The sequence below is a fragment of the Poecilia reticulata genome, chromosome 7 (assembly GCF_904066995.2).
Source record: "Poecilia reticulata chromosome 7, P_reticulata-male-v2, whole genome shotgun sequence".
Classification (NCBI taxonomy): domain Eukaryota; kingdom Metazoa; phylum Chordata; class Actinopteri; order Cyprinodontiformes; family Poeciliidae; genus Poecilia; species Poecilia reticulata.
In genome coordinates, this window is record NC_088836.1 from 9,921,078 (window position 1) to 9,945,460 (window position 24,383).

Consider the following 24,383-nt stretch of genomic DNA (forward strand, 5'->3'; position numbering starts at 1 on the left):
AAGTAAGTTATCTTCAGTGTTCCTGTTTTCCAAAAGGATGAAGGATAGACTAAAAAGTCTTGGTATACTTTGGTGCTAAACACCTATATAAATTAATGTTATGTAAAAATAAAAACAAAGAAAAGCATAATTTCCTTGTATTACCATAAAAAAACACAAATATGTACTGCACAGTCTATCTTTCACGTTTCACATTTTTTTGTCATGATACATCCAAAAACAATGTATTTCTTTGGACTTTTATGTGATAAATCTTCACAAAGTAGTGCAAAAATGCAGAGTAAGAGGAGAATTACGTAAGGTTTTAGCTTTTTTTTCCCTACTGGTTACCAAATCAAATCACAACATAAGAACCATGTTAATCTGCAAAGAATATTTTGTGGGCTTTAAATGTTATACATTCATGTTCCAGTTATGAACTCTCTTTGCTTTTGCTGACGCGCCACAGAAAAGACGCCTAGAGACACGACAATGAAGAAAGAGGAGGAGAATCGCAAAATATGAATGTCATATTTAAACAATAATATACCAGTTGCTTGTTTTTCTGACATTTTCCAGTCCTGCTTTTTTTTGGGGGGGGGCAGACGAGCGTCAAGGAAGCCATTGTTTGCAGGTTTCCACAATAAGTCGAGTCAGCAAATACGTGCAAGAAGGTTCGGTGATCAAACTTTTTGTCCTACATGCAGGCTCTGTTCAATTTCTGAATGTGCAAAGCTTGTTTGAGACACACCAGAAAATACCTGTTGCTGTAGTTGAAATAAAACAAAGTTCTACAAAGTGCTGATGAAGCGGGACAGAGAGTTTTTGCACGACCCATGACCCTTACCTTTCACCTTACAGTTGTGCTCTCATAAAATCACATAAAATACCTTGGAATGCCTGCTGGTGGCAAGAATGTGGACAGGTTGTGGGCGCATGGTTATTTTTGCAAGGCGTTGTGCCAGATGATACTTTTACCGAAACTGATTTTGAACGATAATATTAACTTAACCCGGACCAGATGCTTCTTCCTCTGTGCTTTTGTTTCTTCAAGTCTGACGAGTCATTCTCAAGAAGGCCATCAGATTTTACAAACAAAGCCCCGAGATTTGAAAGGAATAAATTGGCATTGCACAAAGACCCACCGTAGTGGTGAGATCACCGCCACACTAATAAATAATGAAGTACACTATACCAGGCTGTTTGACAGCAGCTCTCCTTTGGATGACACATCCCTGAGATGATCAGTCTGCAGGCTGACGGCTGGCCAGTGTCGTTTCATGACATCATCTCTATTTATGCCTCTCGGCTCTGATTCCCGTCGAAAGGGCGCACCAGACTGTGTTTATGGTTATTGATTTTATACATCAAAGTCGCAGCCTCATCAAACGGCGCCTGTGTTTTACTTACTTCTAGCCAAAACATTTGTTCCAGTTTTGTACGGCGTACTTTTGGGGGGGGGGTTTGCAAGTTTTTTCTGCTTGCTTGCGGCGCAGCGGTTGAGAATGTTTTGTCCCACCCTGAAAAATGTGAATCTTTGCATAACTTTGTTTTAAATGAGTAGTTAAAACACTACATGTGGTCCAAGCTTCGTAAAGACCCACAAGTAAGGAAGAGCAAGTGCATTAGGAAGGAGTAGGGGGAAGCAAGTGGGAGCGTGCTGGCCTCTGGGGAAGCACCATGTGTTGGGCTGGAGGAAGAAGAGGAGGAGGAGGAAGAGGGCGATGGGGCGGAGTGAAGCAAGATGCCGCGGGGGGGTGGTTGAAGAATACCCGCTTTGATGAATAAAACATCTGCGTGAATGAAGGGGCGGTGTGAATGCATTAAGGCAGGCACAGAGGAAGAAAAGGGGAAAAAAAGAAAGGGTGAGATTTGGAGAGATAGAGAGAGAGAGCGGGAACAGAGGGAATTGTAGAAGGACGTAAGAAAGTAAGAAACATGAGGATGCAGGGAGGGAACGTGAGAACATAACATTAGATTAATGAAGCAATAAATCCAAACTGGGAGCAGAAAACTAATCTGAGGTCTTGATATGTTTCTTGAATTCTGGACAAGGTGTGAGACTCGCACAAGCTGGATTGTGCAGTGAAAACGTAGATGGGATACATGGAAATATTGAGCTGAAATGAGATTCTCATGCTGAACACGTTGATGTAGCTGGTTAGTTAGTTAGGCTATATGCAAAGGTAGCTAGCCTGCACTTAGCAGCTTAGCACTCTTAATTTATTAACCGTTGTTTAAATCAGGGTAACTGCTGGTAATTTAGCTTTGGTATAACTGTTTATGTTTTTATATATGTATTTTTTTGTATGTAGAAAAGCGTTTTGGTTCCAATAAAGGATTTTGGAGTCGAAAGTACAGAAAAGCTTTGGTTTTGGTTCCAAAAAGCATTTCTATTATAGAAGAGCATTACTCACTGGTTCACAAATCTGGAGAAAACACCAATCACTCCAGCATTTATTTTAGGATCAGAAGACTTTAAACTGTAACAAAAATTAATAAATAAACCATAACTTCTTAAAATCTTATATACTTTGGTGCTAAACATCTGTGTAAATTAATATTAAGGAAAAAAAACAACAAAAAAAAACACTTGAATTACTATAAAAATATGCTTTGTTTACTCTGTTTCAGCTTAAAACAAAATGTATTCATTTTACCACAAAAACAATATGACACATTGACAGTTTCAACAATGAGCTGTACTCCTTTAGCTTGCAGATCACAACTGCTTGTGTTTTTCACGGCTTGAATACTTTTCCCAAACGGCCAAATTGATCTGCTTGAAAGCGAGGAAAAACGATAGTAGCTGTCTTTTTCAGCCAGCTGACCAGCAGTGTACAACAACAGCCTGAGGACGGGGGAGTGCTGTATCACTCTTTGTTCCCATAGCAAACAGTCAAAGAGTCACATCAAATGACTTAAAACCATCAAAACGGTCTGAGGCCGTTTCCATAAACCTGCTCACACCCAGTATAATGTAGCGTTTATCTATATCTAAACGCACACACCCACCCACACACACACACACACACACACACACACACACACACACACGCACACACACACACACACACACGCACACGCACGCACACACACACACACACACACACACACACACACACACACACACACACACACACACACACTAGTCTTCTCTCTTCTTCTTTGTGCTGCTAAACATTTTAAGCGACCCAATTACAGTCAATGGAGCTGTCAAACTGCTTTATGTTTGTTAAAACCTGGGACTGCCAAAGCAGTTATTAGTGGCAGTGAAGTGGAGTAAAAAGTTTAATGATCCCACCTGACATGTTGCTGTAATGTTCCCCGTTTGCCTTCAGTAGGGCTTGTCTGCGTGACGCGTCTCACTCTATATGCTCTTCTTTGTTCGGCTGCATGTTTCTATTAAATGCCACCTCGCCTGCGTGGCTGTGTGGGCGTGTTCGCTTCCATTATGGTATGCTCATTAAAAACCATCTGTGCATGCAGCTTATGTGTGCTTTTTTTTTTTTGCATGAATTTCAAAGTGCTTTCTTGCAATAGGACTCCCACTGTTTTGTAATCGCTTGACCTTTGTGTCCATCTGCATGAGGAACCCCACACCATTTCACTACTCTCGTGTTGTGTGTGTCGCGCTGCTGTTGATCAGTGGGAGCCTCGATGGAGTTAACGCCTTATGAGACAAGAATTAAACCCATCTTTGATTCAGTCTGAGAAACTATGTCTGCTGGTTTTCTAACTATAATCACAAGGTATACATTCCTCTGGATGCGGATTTCTGTTTGTTCTCTTTTTGATGTTGTGCATCTGCACATATGTTTTATTTTTTGCCTATTTGACTGTCTTCCTTCAGCCAATTTATTTTCTGTCTGTCTGTCAACTTGAGCTCAACTCTGTGTGCATAATAAACAGTGTATGTCTGCGTCTGTGTGTGTGTGTGTGTGTGTGTGTGTGTGTGTGTGTGTGTGTGTGTGTGTGTGTGTGTGTGTGTGTGTGTGTGTGTGTGTGTGTGTGTGTGTGTGTGTGTGTGTGGATGCGTTTGTAGTTGTCTGTGTTAAGGTCTCACCTCACGCATAATTCATGAGTATTAATGCGTATTTATTTATTTTAATATTAATGAGAGGGTCTCTACGGATGAGCGGTTGCTGCAAACAAAGGCAGGAATATGGAGTGGTGGTTCTCCCAGTCTATATACTTATTTTTTTTTTCAATATCATTGTTTCCCCGTTGTGTGCACTCACAGGCGAGTGTAGACTTAACCTGCGATGACCGACGGTACGAGGGAAGGCAAAACACGGCCAGACAGATGTGATCATTCTGAATCGTCCCCGGGTCGTTGTAAGCTGAGCTGGGATTGTGTCTGAGTGTCTCTCTGTATGGGTGAGAGCGTTCGCACCCCCCAGGGGGGGTTGATGCAGCCGCGGTGTGAAAGAGAGAGTGCTTGTCAGCCAAAATCGGGAAGATACGGGCCCGCCCGGAGCCATGGCAAATTAAGTGAGGCGGAGAAACGGGGTGATTAAAAGCAGAGTGGACAAACTGCGAGAGAGTGATATATGGAAGAAAACGCGGCTCGGATTAAACGGCGAGAGCCTTCGAGAAACAGAGATCACTTATTAATTGATGAGATCAGATGGGTGCTAACAAATGCAGCGGGTTTATTATATTGTTTTTACACAGATTTGATGCTTTATACTACCAAATATTAACACCCTGATAAACTTTTTCACATTTTTATCTTGTTCAAAAACACAAACTTCAATGATTTATTGGGAACATTTTGGTGATGGACTCAACAAAAAGAATTGACACGTTTGATCTGAATCATCACTTTGTAGCTCAGATTGTTTGTTGTTGGCCTCGTATCTTCTCTCTGTTGGCAGAAACAGAATCCCCACAACATCATACCACCTCCATCGTGTTTCAAAGTGGGCAGTGTGTGTTCAGGGTGGTCAAAGCATAGCATTTGGGCTAAGCTGTGCTTCTGCTTGTTTGCTGCATCCCAAAGGTGACTCGTTGCAAACTACAAACAGGACCTTCAGAAGTGGGTTCCGTCTCTCTCTCTCTCAACACTCTTTCAAAAAAGGCGAGGTTTGTGAACACACCGCTAACAGTTGTCCCGTCAACAGACTGGATTTCTTGAAAAGTGAAATGGTTCAGAAGACATTTGCAAGGAGAAATCATGGTTCGAATCAACAGGAAATGATCAAGAGTCCAGCGAATACTTGCTGACTGCAGAGATTGGAGAGAAATGACACGAAGCAGCTGAATGTTCTTGTAAAAGCTCCAAAAGCTTTAGAAATAACAGTGTGCCATTCGATTTGTCCTGTGTCAGACAGACTCCGTATCAACATGTGAATCAGACATGACTTTGTGAGCTCTTCCAGCCTTCCTCTCGGTGTGTTCCTTTGAGTCGCCCTGCAGAATCTTTATGCGTTTCCCAGAATGTGTGTTTTTCCACTGCATGTGGGATGGTGGTCTGGAAGTGGCTGTGTCTTGCGTGTGTCGTGTCAAATTTACATCTAATTGATCACAGGGAAAGGTGAGGACTTTTATTGACTCACAGCTGCAGTGCTGTATGCGTGCGTGCGCATGTGTGTGTGTGTGTGTCTGTGTGTGTCCCTGTAAAGATGTGAGGTCGCTGCCAGCGGCTTCTCTGGCATCTAAAAGCAGCGAAAACAAAGTGCCAGCAGAGACAGTTACATGATCAAACCCGACAGCCTCGAGGGCAGGGGCAATGATCCATGTATGTGTTGATGTGTGTGTGTGTGAGGTAGAAAGAGAGGGAAATAAAGTGTTTATGTCCGTTTCGGATATAAAATATATCTGCATTGTGTTAATTATTGATGTGTTAGCAATTTGGTTTGGTTTTGTCTGGTATCTCACTGTCTGTGTGTATTCTGGGGCCGTCAGCAGGTTCTAAAGTGGGTCCTCAAGGAGCCATCTGTCTTTAGGCTACTTTCAAACTCGTCTGCTCTGCCGATGTGAGGGGGCAGTGTGTGTGGGTGTTCTTTGTGTGCAGCTGCTAAATGTCAGACAGTGTGTGTGTCCAAATGCGCTCAAGGAAAGGTGAAAAGAGAAAGTCAATGTGCTTCCCTATGTACCTATTTCTGCAGTGCTTCTGTTTGCGTGTGTGTGTGTGCGTGTGTGTGTGTGGGACCAAGAGGGGCTCAAACTTACAGACTAGCACTTTCTTGACTCGCAGCCAAATTTGTGTTTATTCCCGTCTACAGATTTGTTCATGCTGTTTTTGTTTTGCCACCCAGTTCCAAAGAAACAGAAAAATGTTTCTTTCTCTTTTTATCCTGCAGAGACGCAGCTTCAGCTTCAAACGGCCTCAGAATATCTCATGGCTTTAAGGAGGAAACTTTCAAATGTAATTTTGATTTCTTTTGAAAGGAATGGAAAATATTAGCCTGATGCTACCGCGGCTAGAAATTAGCATAGCTTCATCCATTCTCTAATCAAAGAGGAATGGACATTTTTTAGCATTCTGATAAACCACTGCCATACGTGTTAAATAATAATAAAAACTCCCATGTTGGAAAACCTTCTTTAACTCATCAGAAGGTTTTCAAGTCCCACACAGTATTTGATGATCCACAGAGCAGCAGAGAGACTGATTAGCTGATTGCATATCTGAATTTCTCTGTTTTCAAAACCAAAAGACATGATCAATTTCCCGGGTCTTTAGGAGCTTATGAACCGCGGAATATTCAACATTCACGCCCATGTGGCCAGAGTAACATGTTCAATAACAGGATCTCATGGCATAGTCATTGAGAGGAAGGTGTAATTTGTTTTTTCCACGTGGGTGGTTTTGGAGAAGGTTGGACAGGTTGGTGCAACGTTTGCAGTATTACAGGCACTGAGAAGGTCTTTCTTGTTGAAAACATTAAACTCCAGATTTTCTGGTCTGTCTTCACTCTGACTGACCTTTTGTCTTTTCTGGGTCACGACTGAAGAAAAGGGATCATGAATCCCTATGTTGAGATGCTCCATTGTGCTGTTCCACATTGAAAGAAGTGAGTTGAAATCATTTGGGTAAAATCTGATCAGGATGAGCTGATGATGCTAGTCATGTTTCCCCATAAGACATTGTGACTGGATACATCTTTCACCAGATGTTTCTGTCATCAGTCAGTAGCTCACCCTTCTGTTCGATAACAGGAACACATATTAACCAAGTGGGCTCTTCTTTTCTCTAATTAGTGCTTCCTCCACCCGGCAAAACCAGCAGGTGAACTCTTGTAAATAGCTTTACCTTCATTTTCCCCCAATTAGTAAAATAAATGTCAAGTGTTTGGTGCGGAGAAACGACCAACCTGGTTTATCACTGCTTGAATTAAGAACTTTTTTAAAAGCCTGTCTTTCCTCTCCTTACCATAAACCCTTCGTATGTAAGTCAGTTGCACTCAGTGCCTTTTATTAAGGATTTCTATATGACTGGTTTTTGAAGAGACAAGCTCTGACTTTACTTTACTGTGTTTAATGTTCATGTCTTTAAAAAAGGAACATATTAAAGTTTTTTTGCACAAAATGAAAAAAAAAAAAAGGTTGATATAAATCATTAGGAGCCCATAATAAATCCATTAACTATTCCCCTGAAGAGTGTGACTAAACTTCGGACAGGTAGTATATAATAATCCAGCTACACGTTTTTCAGGATTAGAATACATTTAATCTGCTATTCTGACCCTTTCTGCTGCATTCTCCCTGAGCATTCACTTAGTGCCTCATGCAGCCTCATCAGCCTCGTTTTAAAGTGTTTAATCTGAGCCACAAGTATTAACCAGAATGTTTGTCACAGAGGTAAAGATCTGCCCGTCTGAACAATGTTCGCCTAAAGCATCTGCTTTTTTCAGTGGCTTGTTTTTTTTTTTTTATCCCACTTTAAAGAAATACTTCCTGAAAAGGATCTCTGTATTTCAGGGTGTTTGTTCCTTCTTTTTTGAAACATCTAATAACTCCATATATCATTCCACAGTGTAGAAGCTCTGGTGTGAAATGAGAACTGTTTTACAGCAAATGTGTATTTTCTAGAGGTTTCATTTCAGTTGTTTCATTCGTTAACATGTAAAATGATGATTTACTTTCCTTCCTTCAGGTGACCGATGTGAGTTGGACCGGAGGCAGGGTCGGTGCGTGCCCGGCGTGTGTCGTAACGGAGGGACGTGTCGGGAGCTTTCTGGCGGAGGTTTCCGCTGCGAGTGTCCGCTGGGAGGCTATGAGCGGCCGTACTGCACCGTCACCGCCAGGTCCTTCCCACCCAAATCCTTTGCCATGTTCCGGGGCCTCAGGCAGAGATTTCACCTCTCCATTTCACTGAGGTCAGTAGAGCTTAAAGCGCACAATTAGAAAGTCTTCCTTTGTAGCTTGTCTCCTGTCTGCTCCCGTACCTCATCATCCAGCCTCCGTCAGACTGAGATGCAGAAGAATTCGTCTTTGATTCTGGCTTCCCTCACAGAGCATCTTTTCTTTTATCTATTTATTTCATCGGTATGTGAGATCAATCTTGTTACTCATCTTTGCCGACTCCCTCCATTGAGGAGGGACGTTTTCTCCACACACTTTTCTTTAACTATTCTAGCCATTGCTGGTTTCAGTAGCGTCTCCTTGGCCTCCTGTCCTTAAAATGTATGTTCTTATCTTACATCTCATTCCCGTTTTTGTCTCCTGTTCTTTAGGCTTAAACATGGGTGACCTTATTCTTAAATAAAAAGCTCGGTTATCAGAGCTGATAAGTTGTTTTTTTTTGTTTTTTTTGTTTTTCATGACATTAGACATAAATATCCAACTTATTTAATTACCAAAGGCTAATAAAAAGATTTGTTTTTACTTCTGTGAAGTAAATGAATGCATATATAAAGGCTTATGAGCTTGCCAGAACATTGTTTACTAATAAGCTACCAATTAACTATAGTTTCCAGTCTTGCTTGTCTGCTTTTGATTAACTCTAATAGTACGCTACGACCCCCACGCTCATCTGTCTGCAGCCTCTTAACATGCCGATTAGCTCTCCAAGGGAGATCTCAAGGAGTGGCCATGCAGGATTATGGGATGGTTGCCATGGGTGAAGTCATCTAACGATAGTTGCTAAGGTGATGTTGCCCGTGGGGTTGTTGCTGGCCTGGTACGGCCACCATTAGTGGTTTCTGGGAGACGTCAGTCGTTGGTGCCTTAAAGCGCTGCATCTGATTTGTTCTATTGATTTGTGGCGTCCATTTGTGTAGCGATGATAAGTGGAGGAATGAAGTTAAGGGTTAACAGGGGGTCTTTCTTAAGAAGAGACTTAATTTATGAGCTTTTAACAAATCTGTTAACGTTACTCCTTTATAGAAGATAGACCGATTGATGCTGGCCGCTCCTAGCTCTGTTGCAATAAGCGATAAATCAGTTTCCCCTGAAACATGAGATTAAGAGCTTAGAAACGGACGCCACAGTCGTAGTTTCTAAGTTTATTCGACTTTCTGTGTTTTGTGACATAGGTTAGATCTCTGTTTACAACTACAAAGGTTTTTGTATTTGTAACCCACTGTGTTAAAGTATTGGTAATTATTGCGCTGCTGAATTGAAATATGAAAACACAATGTTTTACCCTGAGGTAGAAACGTATTTACAGCCCAGTTGGAGAAAAATGTGAGTCTACAAGCTGTTTTTGTTTTGTTTTGCTTTGTTTTTTCAGACATTTTTCATTTCTTCAGCTCTGCTTGAAGTCACAGCCGACTGACGAGTTGAACCAGTTTTAGGAAAAGGAATTTATAACGACGACATAATATTTATTCATGCAGTTTTATTGCTAGTGGGAATAAGTCACTTCGTTTTGATGAGGAGTTCAAATAATGAATTTCCCCCAACAGTAATTACGCTATCTAGAAGATGTAAAGCAAGCTTCTTTGCATATGTTTGCTCCCTCTAGTTGTGTGCATCTCTGATACATTAACTCTGCAGACAAAGGTCAGGATGTTCCCTTTTTTTTCCTGCTGTTTCTGGAGGCATGTAGAGATTTGATCTGCATGCATTAAAAGATGGCACAATGACACGTCGGATGCACAAGGATGAGACTGGAGTTCATGTAGGCGAGAAATTGTCCCCAGATAAGGTTTTATGACAGATTATCTTACGTTCCATAGAAAGCTTTTCTTCTCTGTAGATTTCTACACATTGCAGCTTTTCTGTACCATAAGAAAACATTAACAAGGATTTGTAACTGTATAAAGTTTAACCTTCTAGACTTTATGGTTTATTCAGCCGTATCACACATTAATTAACTCTTAGTTTGAACACAGCCGAACCTGACCTTTAACATTGGTGGAGTTAAAAATATATTCTCTTGGGACGGTTGGGTTGTATCCAGTTAGCCTTCATGATAGTTCGTAAAACTATGATAATGTCTGTTCGCTAATACTTATTGGATGAATCATGTGTGTGTGTGTGTGTGTGTGTCTTGTCTAGTTTTGCCACTCTGGAGAAGAGCGGCCTTCTCTTCTACAATGGACGCTTCAATGAGAAACACGATTTCATCGCGCTGGAGATCCAAGAAGGACAAGTGGTCTTCAAATATTCCACAGGTACGTCATCAGCAGAGGAGTGAGGCTCTGCTCAACACTGTTCGTGTTCCCGGAAGGAAGCTTTGCGGGAGTGTAAATATAGCGCATACGTCTACTGTATTTTTCTCATAAAGCTGTAATTTTTGTTCATGCCTCATGAACATGTGCAGGCAGTTGGAAAGGAATTTCCCTGCAGGGACGATAATATCTAATTATCTGTCTCCTTGTGCCTCCAGGGAGGAAACGCTTTGAGTCAAAACAAAGATGTTGTTGAATGAAAATTCATTTATTTTGCACATAGAGTTGCGTATATCGCTGTAAATGTGCGCGTTTATTTTAATCGGGACATACAGCAGGCCACATTCAAAGTAAAGCGTTTCTGTGACGAACAGGCACAGCTACGATGCCGCCTGCTCGGGTTTAACACGTCTTCCTCCGTCCGCCTCCAGGTGAGTCATCCACTCAGGTGAGCCCCTTCCTGCTCGGTGGCGTGAGCGACGGAAACTGGCACACGGTTCACATCCATTACTACAACAAGGTGGGTTTGCCGCGCGTCGCCACCACTCCCCGTGAACCTCCACAGTTTTCATCCCTCGACTTTGATATCCGATTCCTGTCGGATGGCATAACGCCTCAGTTCGTGTTTCGCTTGTTGTTCGTGCTTCTGATATGTTGGCAGAAAAGTTTTTGGTGCTGACGGAGCACTTTGGCTTGAGACAATTTGTTTCTGCGTGCGCTTATTTTTTTATGTGGGCGTTTGCTTGTCCCCATTATTCTCCTGCATATTTGCTGCACATCTTTTTTAATTTTCTACATTGTTTTTTGTTTGTTTGTTTGTTTGTTTCATTTTCTTCAGCCGGCTACACGCTATGTGAGTATGAATGTGTGTCATGATGCCCAAAAACATCCCTCTTCCTTACATCCTGTCAAGCTTTCCCTTTTTAAAACTAAAAACCCGATGAAAAGATTAGGAATATCTTCTCCCTGCTGTTCTTTGTTTTTGCTAAATGTCTGCTTTTACTTCTTGTCACACTAACTATGATTCCCACCCACCTTTTTTTTTATTTATTACTGTAGCACAGTGTTTCTCAGTCGTGGTTCTTAGATTTAACAAGCAGAATCTGTTCTCTGTCCTGCATGTCATCCTAACTCAACTTGTTTCATTCTCTTCTAGCTCTTTGGATTGCTTTTTAATCCTGCGTATGTGAATGTATGTGTTCAGCCCAGACGCAGTTTGATCGGAGAAGCCCAGGGTCCCTCTGACGAGAAGGTGGCCGTGGTGAGCATCGATGACTGCGACACGGCTCTCTCGCTTCGCTTCGGTATGCAGCTTGGAAACTATAGCTGTGCTGCACAGGGCAAACAGACCAGTAGCAAGAAGTGAGTATATAGTATATCCTGGTATATAGATCTTTTTTGAGCCTCTCTTTATTCTCTCTTTGTTTCCCTACTTTCCTCCTGTTGCAGTTGTTTGGGTTAACTTGTGTTAGTATTTAGATTCTCGGTTTCCATTCAGTTTCTCTCTCCTTATTCTTCCTTCTCCCGGCTCTCTGCTCTGATTTTCTCCCAGCTGTTCTGCATATATTGATTTTACTCACCTGGTTTTAATGCCACAATCACATCTCTGCTGTTTTGGTAAATTGTTATAATCCCAGTGGAAACATGCACAAAGCTCCTCAGTGCCTGTTGTTAGGGTTTGATTTCTGTAAACCAAGTATTTGTGTTAATTATTGAGAAGGGTACACATAATTTTAGATTTTTCTGAAATATCAATACAAAAGAAAAATAACTTTCAAATTGTTTTATAATATTTTGTATGATGTTTGTTTTGTTTAATTTCACAAACATTTTATTTGAATGAAATAATCTTAGTTATTAATCTACTAGGAGTAAATTTGCTATATTAAGAAGTTGCTTTTAAAAAATTAATTTCTGCTCTTTGGTTATCTTTAGTTTTATGCTATTCTTGATACATTCACTGTTTTTATTTTCTATTTTTATGGAACCACAGGCAGATGTAAAATGTGACCAATAGTGAGGATTTCCACCAGAACACAAAAACCAAAGTTTTTACTTGTGAAAATATTCAGGAGTCAACTGATGCAGATTAAATTGATCTGAACTGGAATCACAATAAACTCAATGGTTTTTGGACTAAGAAATATAAACTAAGAGTCTGAACTAACTGAAAACTGGTCACAGTTTGAAACCTTTATATATCTATTTTAAGAGAATATGCTCTCCTCTATACTACCTTGATTTAAACCTCATCTGTTTAGGAACAGATTTTATTTCTGGTTCACTGACTGAAAACCTCTTAATTGCTGCCAACCCTGCGCTGTCAGTGGTGTTTGCACAAGAGGTGGCGGCGGCGTCGCACAGATAGCTTTCATTAAATATAATCTGGGACTGATCAAGGCCCTCAGTGTTTATTCAGAGGTAATTTCCACAAAGTAAAAATCCAATAAAGTTTACTGGTGTCAGCCCAGCTGGCAGTGAGCCACTAGATTAGTTTTAAAACGACTCAGCTACAGAAAGTATCCCGGTATTTGTTTAGGCAAATTTTAGGTATTTGTTGAATTACTGTTTCGTGGTGTGCTGAAAAACAATATTTCCTAGCAAATTAAAAAAAAAATAATAAATCTCAATCGTGAATTTCATAAAACTGGAAAAGCTTCTCATCACTGGTGCAAATTACTGCATTGCTTGGTATTATTTTGTTTCACCTAAAAACCTACTAAGGTTTCTAGTCAGGTTAGTGAGCACATTGCCCTCTTTCTTAGCAAACAAAAACTGGAGAAGTAAAATAATCCAGCTCAGATTTACTCTGTCTAATCTGTTAAAATCCTGCTCTGAAGCCAGCCAGAAAGGATTCCCAGGTCTAATCTTTGCAAAGAGGCAACTGAGGGAATTTTGTGGGGAAACTGAAGCAGTAAAAGCGATACTGAAGCAAAGAGATTTCCTTATTAATTATCCTTATTAATTGTCTGTCTGAATATTTCTTTTACATCTGTATATCAATGCTCTACATCGTCATTTCTGCGAACTCACGAAACCCCTTGCAAAAGTATTCACCAATGTCTCCAAATGCAATCTAATTTGGTAAATACTGTCAAACATTTCAGTAAAGGCTGTTAGAGAACATTGTTGAACAAACAGCTTCATAAAGACTGTAGAGGAGTTTTTAAATTGATAAAAAAAAAACAATACACCAAGCTTTCAGCATCTCACAGAACAAATAGAAAAGTATGGCACCAGTGCAAACTACTAACACACTGCTGCTCATTTAAAATGAGAGACTGCAAAATAAGAAGCGGCCAAGAGGTCCATTACGACTCTGGAGGAGCCGCAGAGATCCACAGCTCAGGTGTGAGAATATTTGAACACAACATATAAACTTCCATCTTTAGTAAAAAAAAAAAAAAAACACTACACACTCCATCCAAAATGTCCAAAGTGTGAAAACGTTCAAGGGGAATAAATAAATTTTTAAGGAACTGCAATCTGTTTTATGAATATATGAAATAAGATGCACCAACAGGTGCATAAAACCCAGACAGTTTATGCAGGACCAGTGGCTCAGAAGGCATCGTGCCACAGAGTGAATCTCTGTCCTCTGATCAGGCTCACTGTGTCCTGAACGCAGGAGGAAGAGGAGACTGATCAAAGACGAAGGCCGAAGACTCACTTCACTTCAACGCGTTTTTTTCTTTTCCATTTATCCATTACCAGCTCAGCCTCCTCTGATGCAGACTCCACATCCTTTGCTAATGACTCTTTCTGTTGATATTTGCTCCAGTTGTTACTTAAGCTCTCGTGTGTTTGACGCTGTGGTATCGTTTGTCTTCTTGCTTTTATAAAACATTCTCCGCTGTCTGTTTCCTGGCGTTCAGCACTTCTGGTCGTAGTTCTGAAGAAGGATGAAAGCTCATTCTTCAGTAAAGATAAACATGCTGAACAGACAGCATTTTCTCAGAGCTGCCGTCAACATCTTCATCTTGTCTTTACGCTTTCCCTCTATCATTATTTAATCTTTTATTTGTTTCTGTCTCTCTCTCCTGTCCCATCCACAGGGATCCATTTTCTCTTATCTTGCTATGTTTTGATGTCCACTAACATCTACAGTTCTTCATGTTTGACTTCTTTCTGTTTCCTGCAGTGCTCCAGAGATTTGCTGTAACTCATGTTTAATCTTTTGTATGTTCACCATCTGCTTTCTGTTCTGCCTCAACTTTTCCAACACGTCTCCTCCTCGGTGACCCGAAGTTTTCTCCAAAAAGCGTCCCGGCCTTTTACATTCGTCTCTCCTGAACTCTAAATCTGGTTGTTTTTAATGTTCACCTTTGATGTCACATTTAATCTGTTGAGTATGTAAATCCTTTTCTCACATATGCACCTTTACACTTATCAGGTTCCTGATTTTTGTTTTTTGTTTTTCATTCATCTCCCTCCCACTCTTTAATTCAGATTTTATTCCATTTTACTCATATTTTCTCTCTTTTTAATCCCCCTCTTGTTTCTTAGGTCTCTGGATCTGACTGGCCCTTTATTTCTGGGTGGAGTCCCCAATGTGCCTGACAACTTTCCCTTTGGCAGCAGGGAGTTTATCGGTTGCATGAAAGACCTGCACATTGACAGCAAGGCGCTGGATCTGGCTGGATTTATCGCTAACAACGGGACACTTCCAGGTCAGCGCTGCTACTGCAATATATTGCCTTGATGCATGAATTAATGTTAAGAAATGTAATAGATTCTTAGCTGTTTTTAATAAACAAATGACAGATGTAGGTTATTGTAATAGTTTATTTATTGTAATCTTCTTTTGAAGAAAACAGCACGCAGAATAATCCTATCTAGTTTATTTGCCTTCAGGTTTGCATTTTGTGACATCACCAGGAATTGAAATATAGCATGACTAACGATCTTAAAGCCCAGAATTTAATTACATTAAAGGATAAGGCTTCATATCCGTTATTTTGTTTAGTCTTATGCATACAGTGACTCATAGTATTTATGCCATTCAAGATGCAAAACATAAGAGAGTGACTTTGTCATTTGTGTCATTAAGAAAAGAAAATAATTTTATAAATATAGAATTATGCTTTGCTAAGTCTTTCTCTTTTGTCTTTTTAAACTCCAAAGTCAAGAAATTACCATATGTGTATAGGTATCATTTTGAAACTTTTGCACAGCACATAAGTCGCTGCTCAGATACATAAATAATCAGTTCAGTATGACCATTTGGCACTATGGCTAAGGTCAGCATGCTTTGGTCTTTACCCTTGATAAAGACCAAAACCCTGCTAATAAAATCCCCACCAAGAGTTTAAGCAGGAATGGCATAGAAATGTCCTAATTGTATCAAAAGACGAAAACAAATGCAGTAAACAAGGCCAATTATTTGACTCTTGAAAAACTGAGAAAACTACATGCTACCAAATTTTCCTTGATAGCTAATTAAAATGTTTTTTTATATATATAAAAGATGTTCTTTTATATAAACGCCTTTTATAAAAAGAAAATGTGGTTCTTTTTCAAAAAAGAACCACATTTTAAAATATTGAACACAAATACTGCTGCATTGCAGCAACATTTAAACAGACTGAAAAAGTAAAGTCCAAACCATCTAAAAGGCTACAAAAGGGCAATCAAAAAGAATTATTTCCCTTAATTTCTAACATTTTTTAGCAAGCACTTATTCAACAGACACATTCATCAACATATTGATGTAAGAATTTAAACATAATTACAAAAAAGAACAGTAACCTCATTTTCTTAATATTAATAATTAATATTAATATTAACGTCTGAAATTTAAAGATTAGTTATCAAGACTTCTTTAAACAACTAAAACAAAACATACTAATCCCTAATAATCTGCTCTGCTGCACGTGTTGCATTTCTCTGCAGGCAGTGTTTAAGGCAACCTTTTTTTATTTATGTTGTTGTTTGCAGGTTGCAGTGCCAAACACCCGTTCTGCAAGTCCAACCCGTGTCAGAATGGGGGAACCTGCCGGGTGAGCTGGGAGACCTTCTCCTGTGATTGTCCTCTAGGTTATGGAGGAAAGGACTGCAGCTACAGTAAGAGCCTTCATCTGTTTATAACCACTTACGTGGTTATAAACCATGTAAGTGGTTTATAACCACGTAAGTGGTTTAACATGTTGTGTTATTACACAACATGCAATAACACAATTATTACATGTTGTGTTAATAATTGCGCTATCATTAATCTACTGTAATATTAGTCCATTATAATCTTTCTGTGAAATAGTAAATCAAGTAATGGCTGTAATCACTTGGCCATGTTTAAGCTGAGGTGTGAATGCCGAGACTTTCCTTCTTCAGCTGCACGTTTCCTTCCTCAGTCATGCATCGTCAGGAGTGCTAAGACATTCGTTCGTTGGTGTTTTCCTTTGTTCTTGCTCATTCTTTCCTGCAGAGCTATTATTTCACATTCACAGCTGAGGGCTTTCAGAAAATGTAAGGATTGAGAAGAACCATGTTCATCTGTAGAGTTAGGCCTGGTGAAGTTTAATCATATGGATGTAATTAAGGCAAAAAAGGACAATCAAAAACTGCTGTATTTAGAAGTATCTTTGAAAACTACCTAAACTTTTCCTGGATGTTTGGCTTTATTTATTGGGCTATAATTGGACAAAGATGAACACAGGCTGATTTCCTCTATGGTTGGACAATGTTTTGCTCAGGCGGATGCCAACTGGTTATTAATCAGTTATTTTTACTGACACTTCTTGATTGTGAGTTAAAACATCCAACCCAACCCTAAAGGGAAATCATTTAGTAAAGCTGTTTTTTTTAATCACTTAAAGATGAATAAAATCTTCATTTTTACCATCGCTGTTATGTTTTATTACCCTACAGCACACCTGTTTCATAATTCACAACATGTTCATGAAGATCATTTGATGGTAGCGGTTTATATTCCCACTTTTCGCCTCAATCCCCTGCAGCCATGCCACACCCACATCGCTTCCTCGGGAACAGCGCCCTCTGGTGGGACCTGAAGAATGACGTGACCATCTCCACACCCTGGTACCTGGGTTTGGTGTTCAGAACCAGAGCAAGAGACGGGACGCTGCTGCAGGCCCAGGCTGGTCAGTACACCAGTCTGCTGTTCCAGGTGGGTGCAGTTTGTTTCTATTGATGTTTTAATAAAAGCCCAAAGTTTACCAGGAACAGTTAGTTGATTCCCCACTGCACACCTACTCAGGACTTTGTCTCTATGACAACCTCACTCAGTGGATCGTAGAGCCGCACCGTCATTCCCTCTGCTTTTACACCAATCAGACCGAAACGACCAAAAAGCTTTACGGTTTGAGTTGTTTTTCTTCGGTTCATTGTGCAGCTGTATCAAAATATGAGTGAATCAAGGTTGAAATATGGTTAGGCAGAAATATTAAGTCCATGCTGAAGCCTGACGTTTAAATTATACAGAAAGTGGTCGATGAATTACATGTTGACTCACCGTTCAACCATAACTGATGCTGATTCATCTATCACTAAAATTCTGACCTACATGCACATTGTAGATTATTTTATATTGAATCAATTTTGATTTATCCTTCATCTACATGGTAATCTCATGTATATTTGTTTAATTACTAGCATAATTGTTTGATTTTGTGCCACCTTTTAAATGGTGTTCATATTGCTGGACAGACGTTAAAGCATCAACAAGTAAAAGAACAAAAATTTAAAGTTTCCCACCTGGAATATTTTCAAAACATTCCAGATCAACAACCTATGGAAAGATTTTGGATCTTTGCAACCCTGGTTCAGACAGAATAAAAACAGTGAATGAACCTTTAAGCAGAAGCTAGGAAGAGGACGGTACCTTTAGCGATTTTAGCTAATGGTTAGCCAAGTGTGGTAAATCAAGAACTACTTCCTTTCCTTCAAAATAAGAGTTATGCATCGTCATGTGTTCTGGCCTAAACACTTCAATAGACTCACTTCACTTTGACAGGAAATATAATAACATATACATAACATATACAATAAAGATACAATAATGGTGCGTTTTAATATTGCAAGCGATTCGTTTACATCCCAATGAGACATCTTTACTGTACTGAACATTGGTGTGAACGAGAACGTTTGTGATAATAATTTCTGTGGCTAGTTAGCTATTTTTTTTGTCTTCTATATGAGAATATATTCTCTCATGAATGCTGTAACATAAATAACATCCTAATTTTCTTGCTTGTCTTTTCAGCAGTTTGTCTTGTAGCTATTTTAGACTAAATCCTGCCACACAATATAAAATACCGTTTGGAGGCGGTTAAATGTGTTGGCTGCAGTTGCACTGAAAGTGATAACACTTCACTGTCAGACTCATTCAATGCTGATCTATTTAGGTTTTAATTCTAAATTATATACTGCTGTGAAATGTGCTCTAATGAGAGCTTTTTCCTTCTTGTAAAGCCAAAAAAATAAAAAATAAATTCTTACATTTTCTGAATCTTGGCAGGAGTGTCATTAGATTTCATGCTCTTGTTTTCACACACGACCACGCTCACAAGATCAGACGCTACATTTACATGGGATCCGTTTCTTTTTTTTTTGTCCTCACCCGTTCTTGTGTTTTACTTTTCTGTTTTACCGTTCTCTCTTACGTCGCAGGTGATAAACGGTCAACTGGTGTTCTCAGTGACCCGCGGCGCCACCAGACCTGTGCGCTTGCGATTGGATCAGGTTCAAGTGGCAGATGGCCGGTGGCACGACCTCCAGCTGGAACTGCGAGACGTCCGCAGCGGCCGCGAGACGCGCTACGTCGCCACGCTGCGGCTTGACTTCGGACTCTATCAGGTAAATCGTCACTATTGAGACTTCTAACTGAGTCTCTAACTGAGATGGATACCAACAATATTTTTGAGCATTTTTTTTTTTAGATACTATGAATTTCTGTCTGTAGCTTTTTAAAATAAATAAAAGATATCCAGTCGTGTTTCAAAATCTGTGATTCAACCGTTATTAATTTTGTCATTCCGCCCTGCCGGCGTATAAATCATAGTAAAATAGAAATGTTTGCAGCATGCACAGGTTTTCTACATCCCTGCACAGAATCAGAGTCCCCCAAGATGTGGGACACTAATCCCAGTTTGCCTAATCTCTGCTGGATTACTGTGTCAGATTATGGTGGATGATGTCTATTCCATGTGTGTGTCTGCCTGGGTTTGTGTGAAGCGTGGGGCAGCCCGTAAGTACGGAGAGAAGCAGATACGCTTCATCATTTTTGGCTTGTCTGAAGTCGAATAAACACTTGTTTCATGTTGCCGGGATTCAGAAATGATCCTTGGTTACGTAACGCCTTTCATGTTTGCTGTTGTTTTTTCAGATGTTCCTCAAAGTGCATGAAAAAAAAACACGCAGGTTAGACGTTGCAGAAAGCATTTGTAGATTTGAAACATTTCTGGAGAAAATTAAACCCTGAATATTTCTGAAAGGTTGTTGCATTCAGGGATTACAAGATGCATGCGAGCGTCTTCCCTTGAAACAGTAATGAATGGAGCTCGTTGATTTCATGTTCATTCTTCCTGAGAGTTACTCACCTCGTCAGTTTTGCCTCAGGGTTGTCATCCGAGTACTGACCTCTCTTCAGTATCTTACTGACATTTGAAAAAAGAGAGTCGGTCATGTTTTCAGGGGAAGATTATTGACCCTACACTGAATTGTTGTAAGTTTTTTTGCAGTTAGATCTATATATTTGATTTAAATTTTACATGATAGACCATTTTTAATAGTGTGCCTGAAATGTGTCTTGTGCATTTGGTTTTCATCCTCTTTACTCTGATACCCCTAAATTAACTCCTCTAATTGTCTCAAAGGGGCAGCGTCTTGTAATATCAACATCTTTTGAGCTGTACATCATGTTCTGATATAATTCCCTCATCAAAAACATACCTGAAGTCCAACCCTGTTTGTTTCATACATATCTAAGAAATTATTTCATCTCTCACACACCCCTGGGTGGACATAGCCTCTCCTCAGAGTTGAGGCTTCAGAGTTTCGGCCACACAGAGGCATCCCTCCCCCACTCAGCTCATTCAGACTAGCCAGCAGCAATTAGCAAACACCTGGTGGAACATCTGTTGGCTGAGCTCATTTTATGAGCCACTTCTCAGTGAAATGCTGATAAAAACATTCTTAAAGGGTTAATATTGCAGCGTTGTTGTGAATTACTTCCTGAAGGCATTGTTTCAGAAAGAGCAGGAGTTTTTAAGAAGACAGAGGCCCAATTTCAAGGCACTTAACAAGAAGTAACATTTCTTTTAAGTCATACTTGACATATTTAGCATTTTTATAACAACTGAAGGTAATAATGATCCTGCTATAAAGTGGCACAATGTACCTAGAAAACCCAAGTAGCAAATAAATGCACCTTTGCTTAATTTAATTTCCGTATAAATACAGACAGCTGCTGTGTTAAAGCTTCTCATTGTTCAGTGAAGCAGTCAAGAGGCAAATCTGGTAAATCTGGAAGAACTACAGAAATCCAAAGGTCAGATGTTAACAGGATGAATATTAGTCAAACGCTCCACTAATCTGGCCTTTATGGAAGAACGGCAACCAGCTGAAACATTAAGCCAGAGCTATAATAAGGTGGTTTAGATCAAAGACTGTTCACTCTTAATCCAGTCTGATATACACTGTGTTGCAAAGCAGAATGGGGAAAAAAATATCTCCTTATGTGCAGAGCCCTGTCAAGATGTACCCCTGTAACTACTGTAGGTTTTCTAAAGTGACAGTCGGGCTGAATATAAATTGAAGCTTTTGTGATTTTATCTGAAAAAATATTATACTGTGTGCAAACTTTCCCCAATGAAAATGATTGTAGCTCTAGTGTGAAAAAAGTTAAATTGTCAAAGTGATATGAACATTTAAATCTTTAAATTCTTACTTTGGGACTTATGTAGATTATTAGATTTTTTTTATACATTTTTAAATAATTAATAAAAGCAGCAGCACTCTTATCAAACTAACCCTTTCAGCTCTGTGTCTTTGCTTGCCCCCATTAGGGAACAGTGATTGTGGGAAATGACATTCACGGCTTGAAAGTGAAACACCTGCATGTCGGAGGAGTGCTGGGCTCTGGCGAGGTCCAGAACGGGATAAAAGGATGCATACAGGTGAAGATTAATGCGCTGAATTTTTAATGTTTCGGCGGATGGGTAGATGGAGGCTTTCAATGTCAGAGGAAATCAGTCACTTCTCAGCTATTTCTTACCTCACTTCGACACCATCCTTGCTTCGCCTGCAGGGAGTTCGTCTGGGCGTGAGGCCGGATGCCCCCGCCCTCCCGCGCCCATCCAGGGTTGTCAAGGTGGAGACTGGCTGTAATGTCGGAAACCCCTGTGTCTCGTCTCCTTGTCCAGCTCACAGCCGCTGCACCGACGTCTGGGAGCGCCACACGTGCATCTGTGAACCAGGTCAGGACACACGCAGCTGGTTTTCTGCTTTAAGTGGCCGAATGTATTAGTCTGCTGATGACGATGTCATAATACTGAAACACTTGCTCTTGGGCTCTTAGGCTCAGTTAACTCTAACTAAACCATCTGCTTAATTCCGTTTGTAAATATGAAGAATATTATTATTGCATTGCTTTGCCTTCTGATTTATGGTTTACTCAGTTTTGATTCAAGATTTTACTGGTCAAACATAAGTGTAAACGAACACTCATATTTTTAAAGAGATATGCGTTTTCTGCTGTGAATATTTTATGACATCGACGTGCAAACACTTCACAGAAAACACAGCTAAAGGTCTTCATAGTGACGACTTGGATCCTTTACTTTGACCACTCAGCGTGTGTGAAAAAAACACAGCAGCAACAATCATGTTTTATTTATTTATTTTTACCCCATTTTGAACATTTAAAAAGACTTCTTGCTATGAAATGATTAGTTCTTTGGTTGAAACTTTATTACATTAAGACAAGACAGTATAGATGTTTTTTTGTTTTGGCTTTTTTGTTTTTTTTCACTTTGTTTTGTGTAAAGATGCAGAAGCTGGAAATTGGGTTGCCTACATTAATTTATTTTGATGAGATTCTCTTTTTTTCCTGAACCGACTATTCTGACATCTCCTGTTAACCACATTATTTTTATATCTTTTTCATAGAAATCTTGCTGGTTTCATTTTGTTTGGAGATGTTGTAATTATGAGCTTTTCTTCCATCATGATCACAAAGCGAATGTGCAGCGAAAATGAGTGCGTCCTCTTAAACATCAAGTTTAATCTTACACTTTGAAACATGGATTTCAATCTATAACAGAGACGGTTCCCTAAAATCTGACGTTTTTCTTCTATGTTGCTATTTTTAGTTTGAACTCTTGTGTTCTTATGTATTTACACAATTATTACTCACAAGAAACAAACCAAAAAGCTTAATATATTAAAACTATTTCATGAGGGCTTTAGTTATGTAATTTGTTGCTCGTTTTGTTTTATTAACTTACAGCTTTTATTTACAATTGTCGTAGTTCTTACTGCAGGATTTAAGCACTATTGTACTTTGACAAAACCAAAGAGCCCTTCATAAGGAGCAGTAAACAGACCTGTAGGAAAGAATTTAATCCAAAACATTAAGATTCACAATAACCCCCTGAAAAACAAGTATTTAGCAAAATCTAACTCTTGATCATTTCCTCAGAGGAATGAAGTCAAAATGTTCCAATTAAGTATTTAATTCCAGCTACTTTGTTGTGATAAAAGCTCATAATTTACAAGGTTTGGATTTGATTGAAATAAAGGTTTTCAGGAGTTGATCATAATCTTTAAACAATGTAAGGGTTTCTGTTTACAGCACTTTAGTTCTGAGGCAACATAGCATCACAAAAAAAAAAATCAAATGATCATTAAGAGGTTTACTTACTGAAACCTACAGAAACTGTTTTCTTTCATTACCATCCTTGTCACTTTGTGCTGGAAAGCTGAAATATAGATCCTTTTGTCAAAGTAACTTTTGTCTTTTTTTCTTTTTCTGATTTATAAAGTTCAGCAAATCTTTTCCTAACTTGCATTGCATATTCATTCTGGTTTCTTCTTTTCCTTTCTTTTTCTTTTTTTTTTAAGTATAATCAAGTAATAGGACATCATATAATTTTTATCCTGTAATCAACTGAAAAAAAATGAAGTTCAAAAATGTATTTTACTTGCAGGATTTGCTGATTATTGCACCGAGAATTTCACAATTAGTTCTTAACAGGAGATTTGGTTCTTCACCGGATAAAAACATTCAAATTAAAGTTTTGACATTTCCCAACGTTATCAGTGTGAGACTGTTTAATGGCTGGAAGTGCAGCTTTTTTAATGGCATCTTTGCCATAGTTGCTAATAGGTGTGAATGGGTGCTGCATGATGATGTGTCCTTCAGGACACACTTACCTGAAAGGTATGTCAAAGTGTCCTTTTTATTGAATTAAAAAAAAAAAAAGTTAGGTAGACTTTCTGAAATGGAAGGAGAAATTAAATTATTACACCCCCTTCTCTCTGTAGGGGTCTGCCAGCACTCTGACTGGGTTAAACTGATGTTTAAGTAAACATAACGAGCTCTCAGTTGAAGCCAGAGAAAGAGGTTGAGGCCAGGCTAACTTCCAAATCCCCTTGGTTAGGTGAAATATAATGAGGCGGAATTACCACACTGGAGAAAAAGATGATTAAAAGAAGAAACGGAGGAGGGAGGGGAAACAGATGAGAGAAAATTGAAAATATAGTATTTGTGGAGAGATGGAGAGAAACAATAGGAAGGATTAAAAATGCAGAGGAGGAACAAAAGCGCCCAAATATTTTAATGATTAATGAGTTGGGGGGAAAAAAAGCACATGGCAGAAA

General features: G+C 39.4%; 1 protein-coding gene across 3 annotated transcripts in view; it reads left to right on the forward strand.

Moving 5' to 3' along the window:
- Positions 1–24,383, forward strand: part of celsr3 (cadherin, EGF LAG seven-pass G-type receptor 3) — a 107,017-nt gene that overhangs the window by 38,734 nt on the left and 43,900 nt on the right. For 2 of the 3 annotated variants that reach the window (XM_008413213.3, XM_017305689.2), the window contains exons 4-14: positions 8,084–8,306; positions 10,432–10,547; positions 10,976–11,064; positions 11,383–11,397; positions 11,749–11,906; positions 15,051–15,214; positions 16,482–16,607; positions 17,501–17,670; positions 19,173–19,358; positions 21,569–21,679; positions 21,811–21,979. In XM_008413213.3, the coding sequence (XP_008411435.3) occupies positions 8,084–8,306; positions 10,432–10,547; positions 10,976–11,064; positions 11,383–11,397; positions 11,749–11,906; positions 15,051–15,214; positions 16,482–16,607; positions 17,501–17,670; positions 19,173–19,358; positions 21,569–21,679; positions 21,811–21,979 (1,527 nt within the window). The remainder of the gene's footprint in view (positions 1–8,083; positions 8,307–10,431; positions 10,548–10,975; positions 11,065–11,382; positions 11,398–11,748; positions 11,907–15,050; positions 15,215–16,481; positions 16,608–17,500; positions 17,671–19,172; positions 19,359–21,568; positions 21,680–21,810; positions 21,980–24,383) is intronic. The other variant, XM_008413214.3, reaches the window with a different exon arrangement.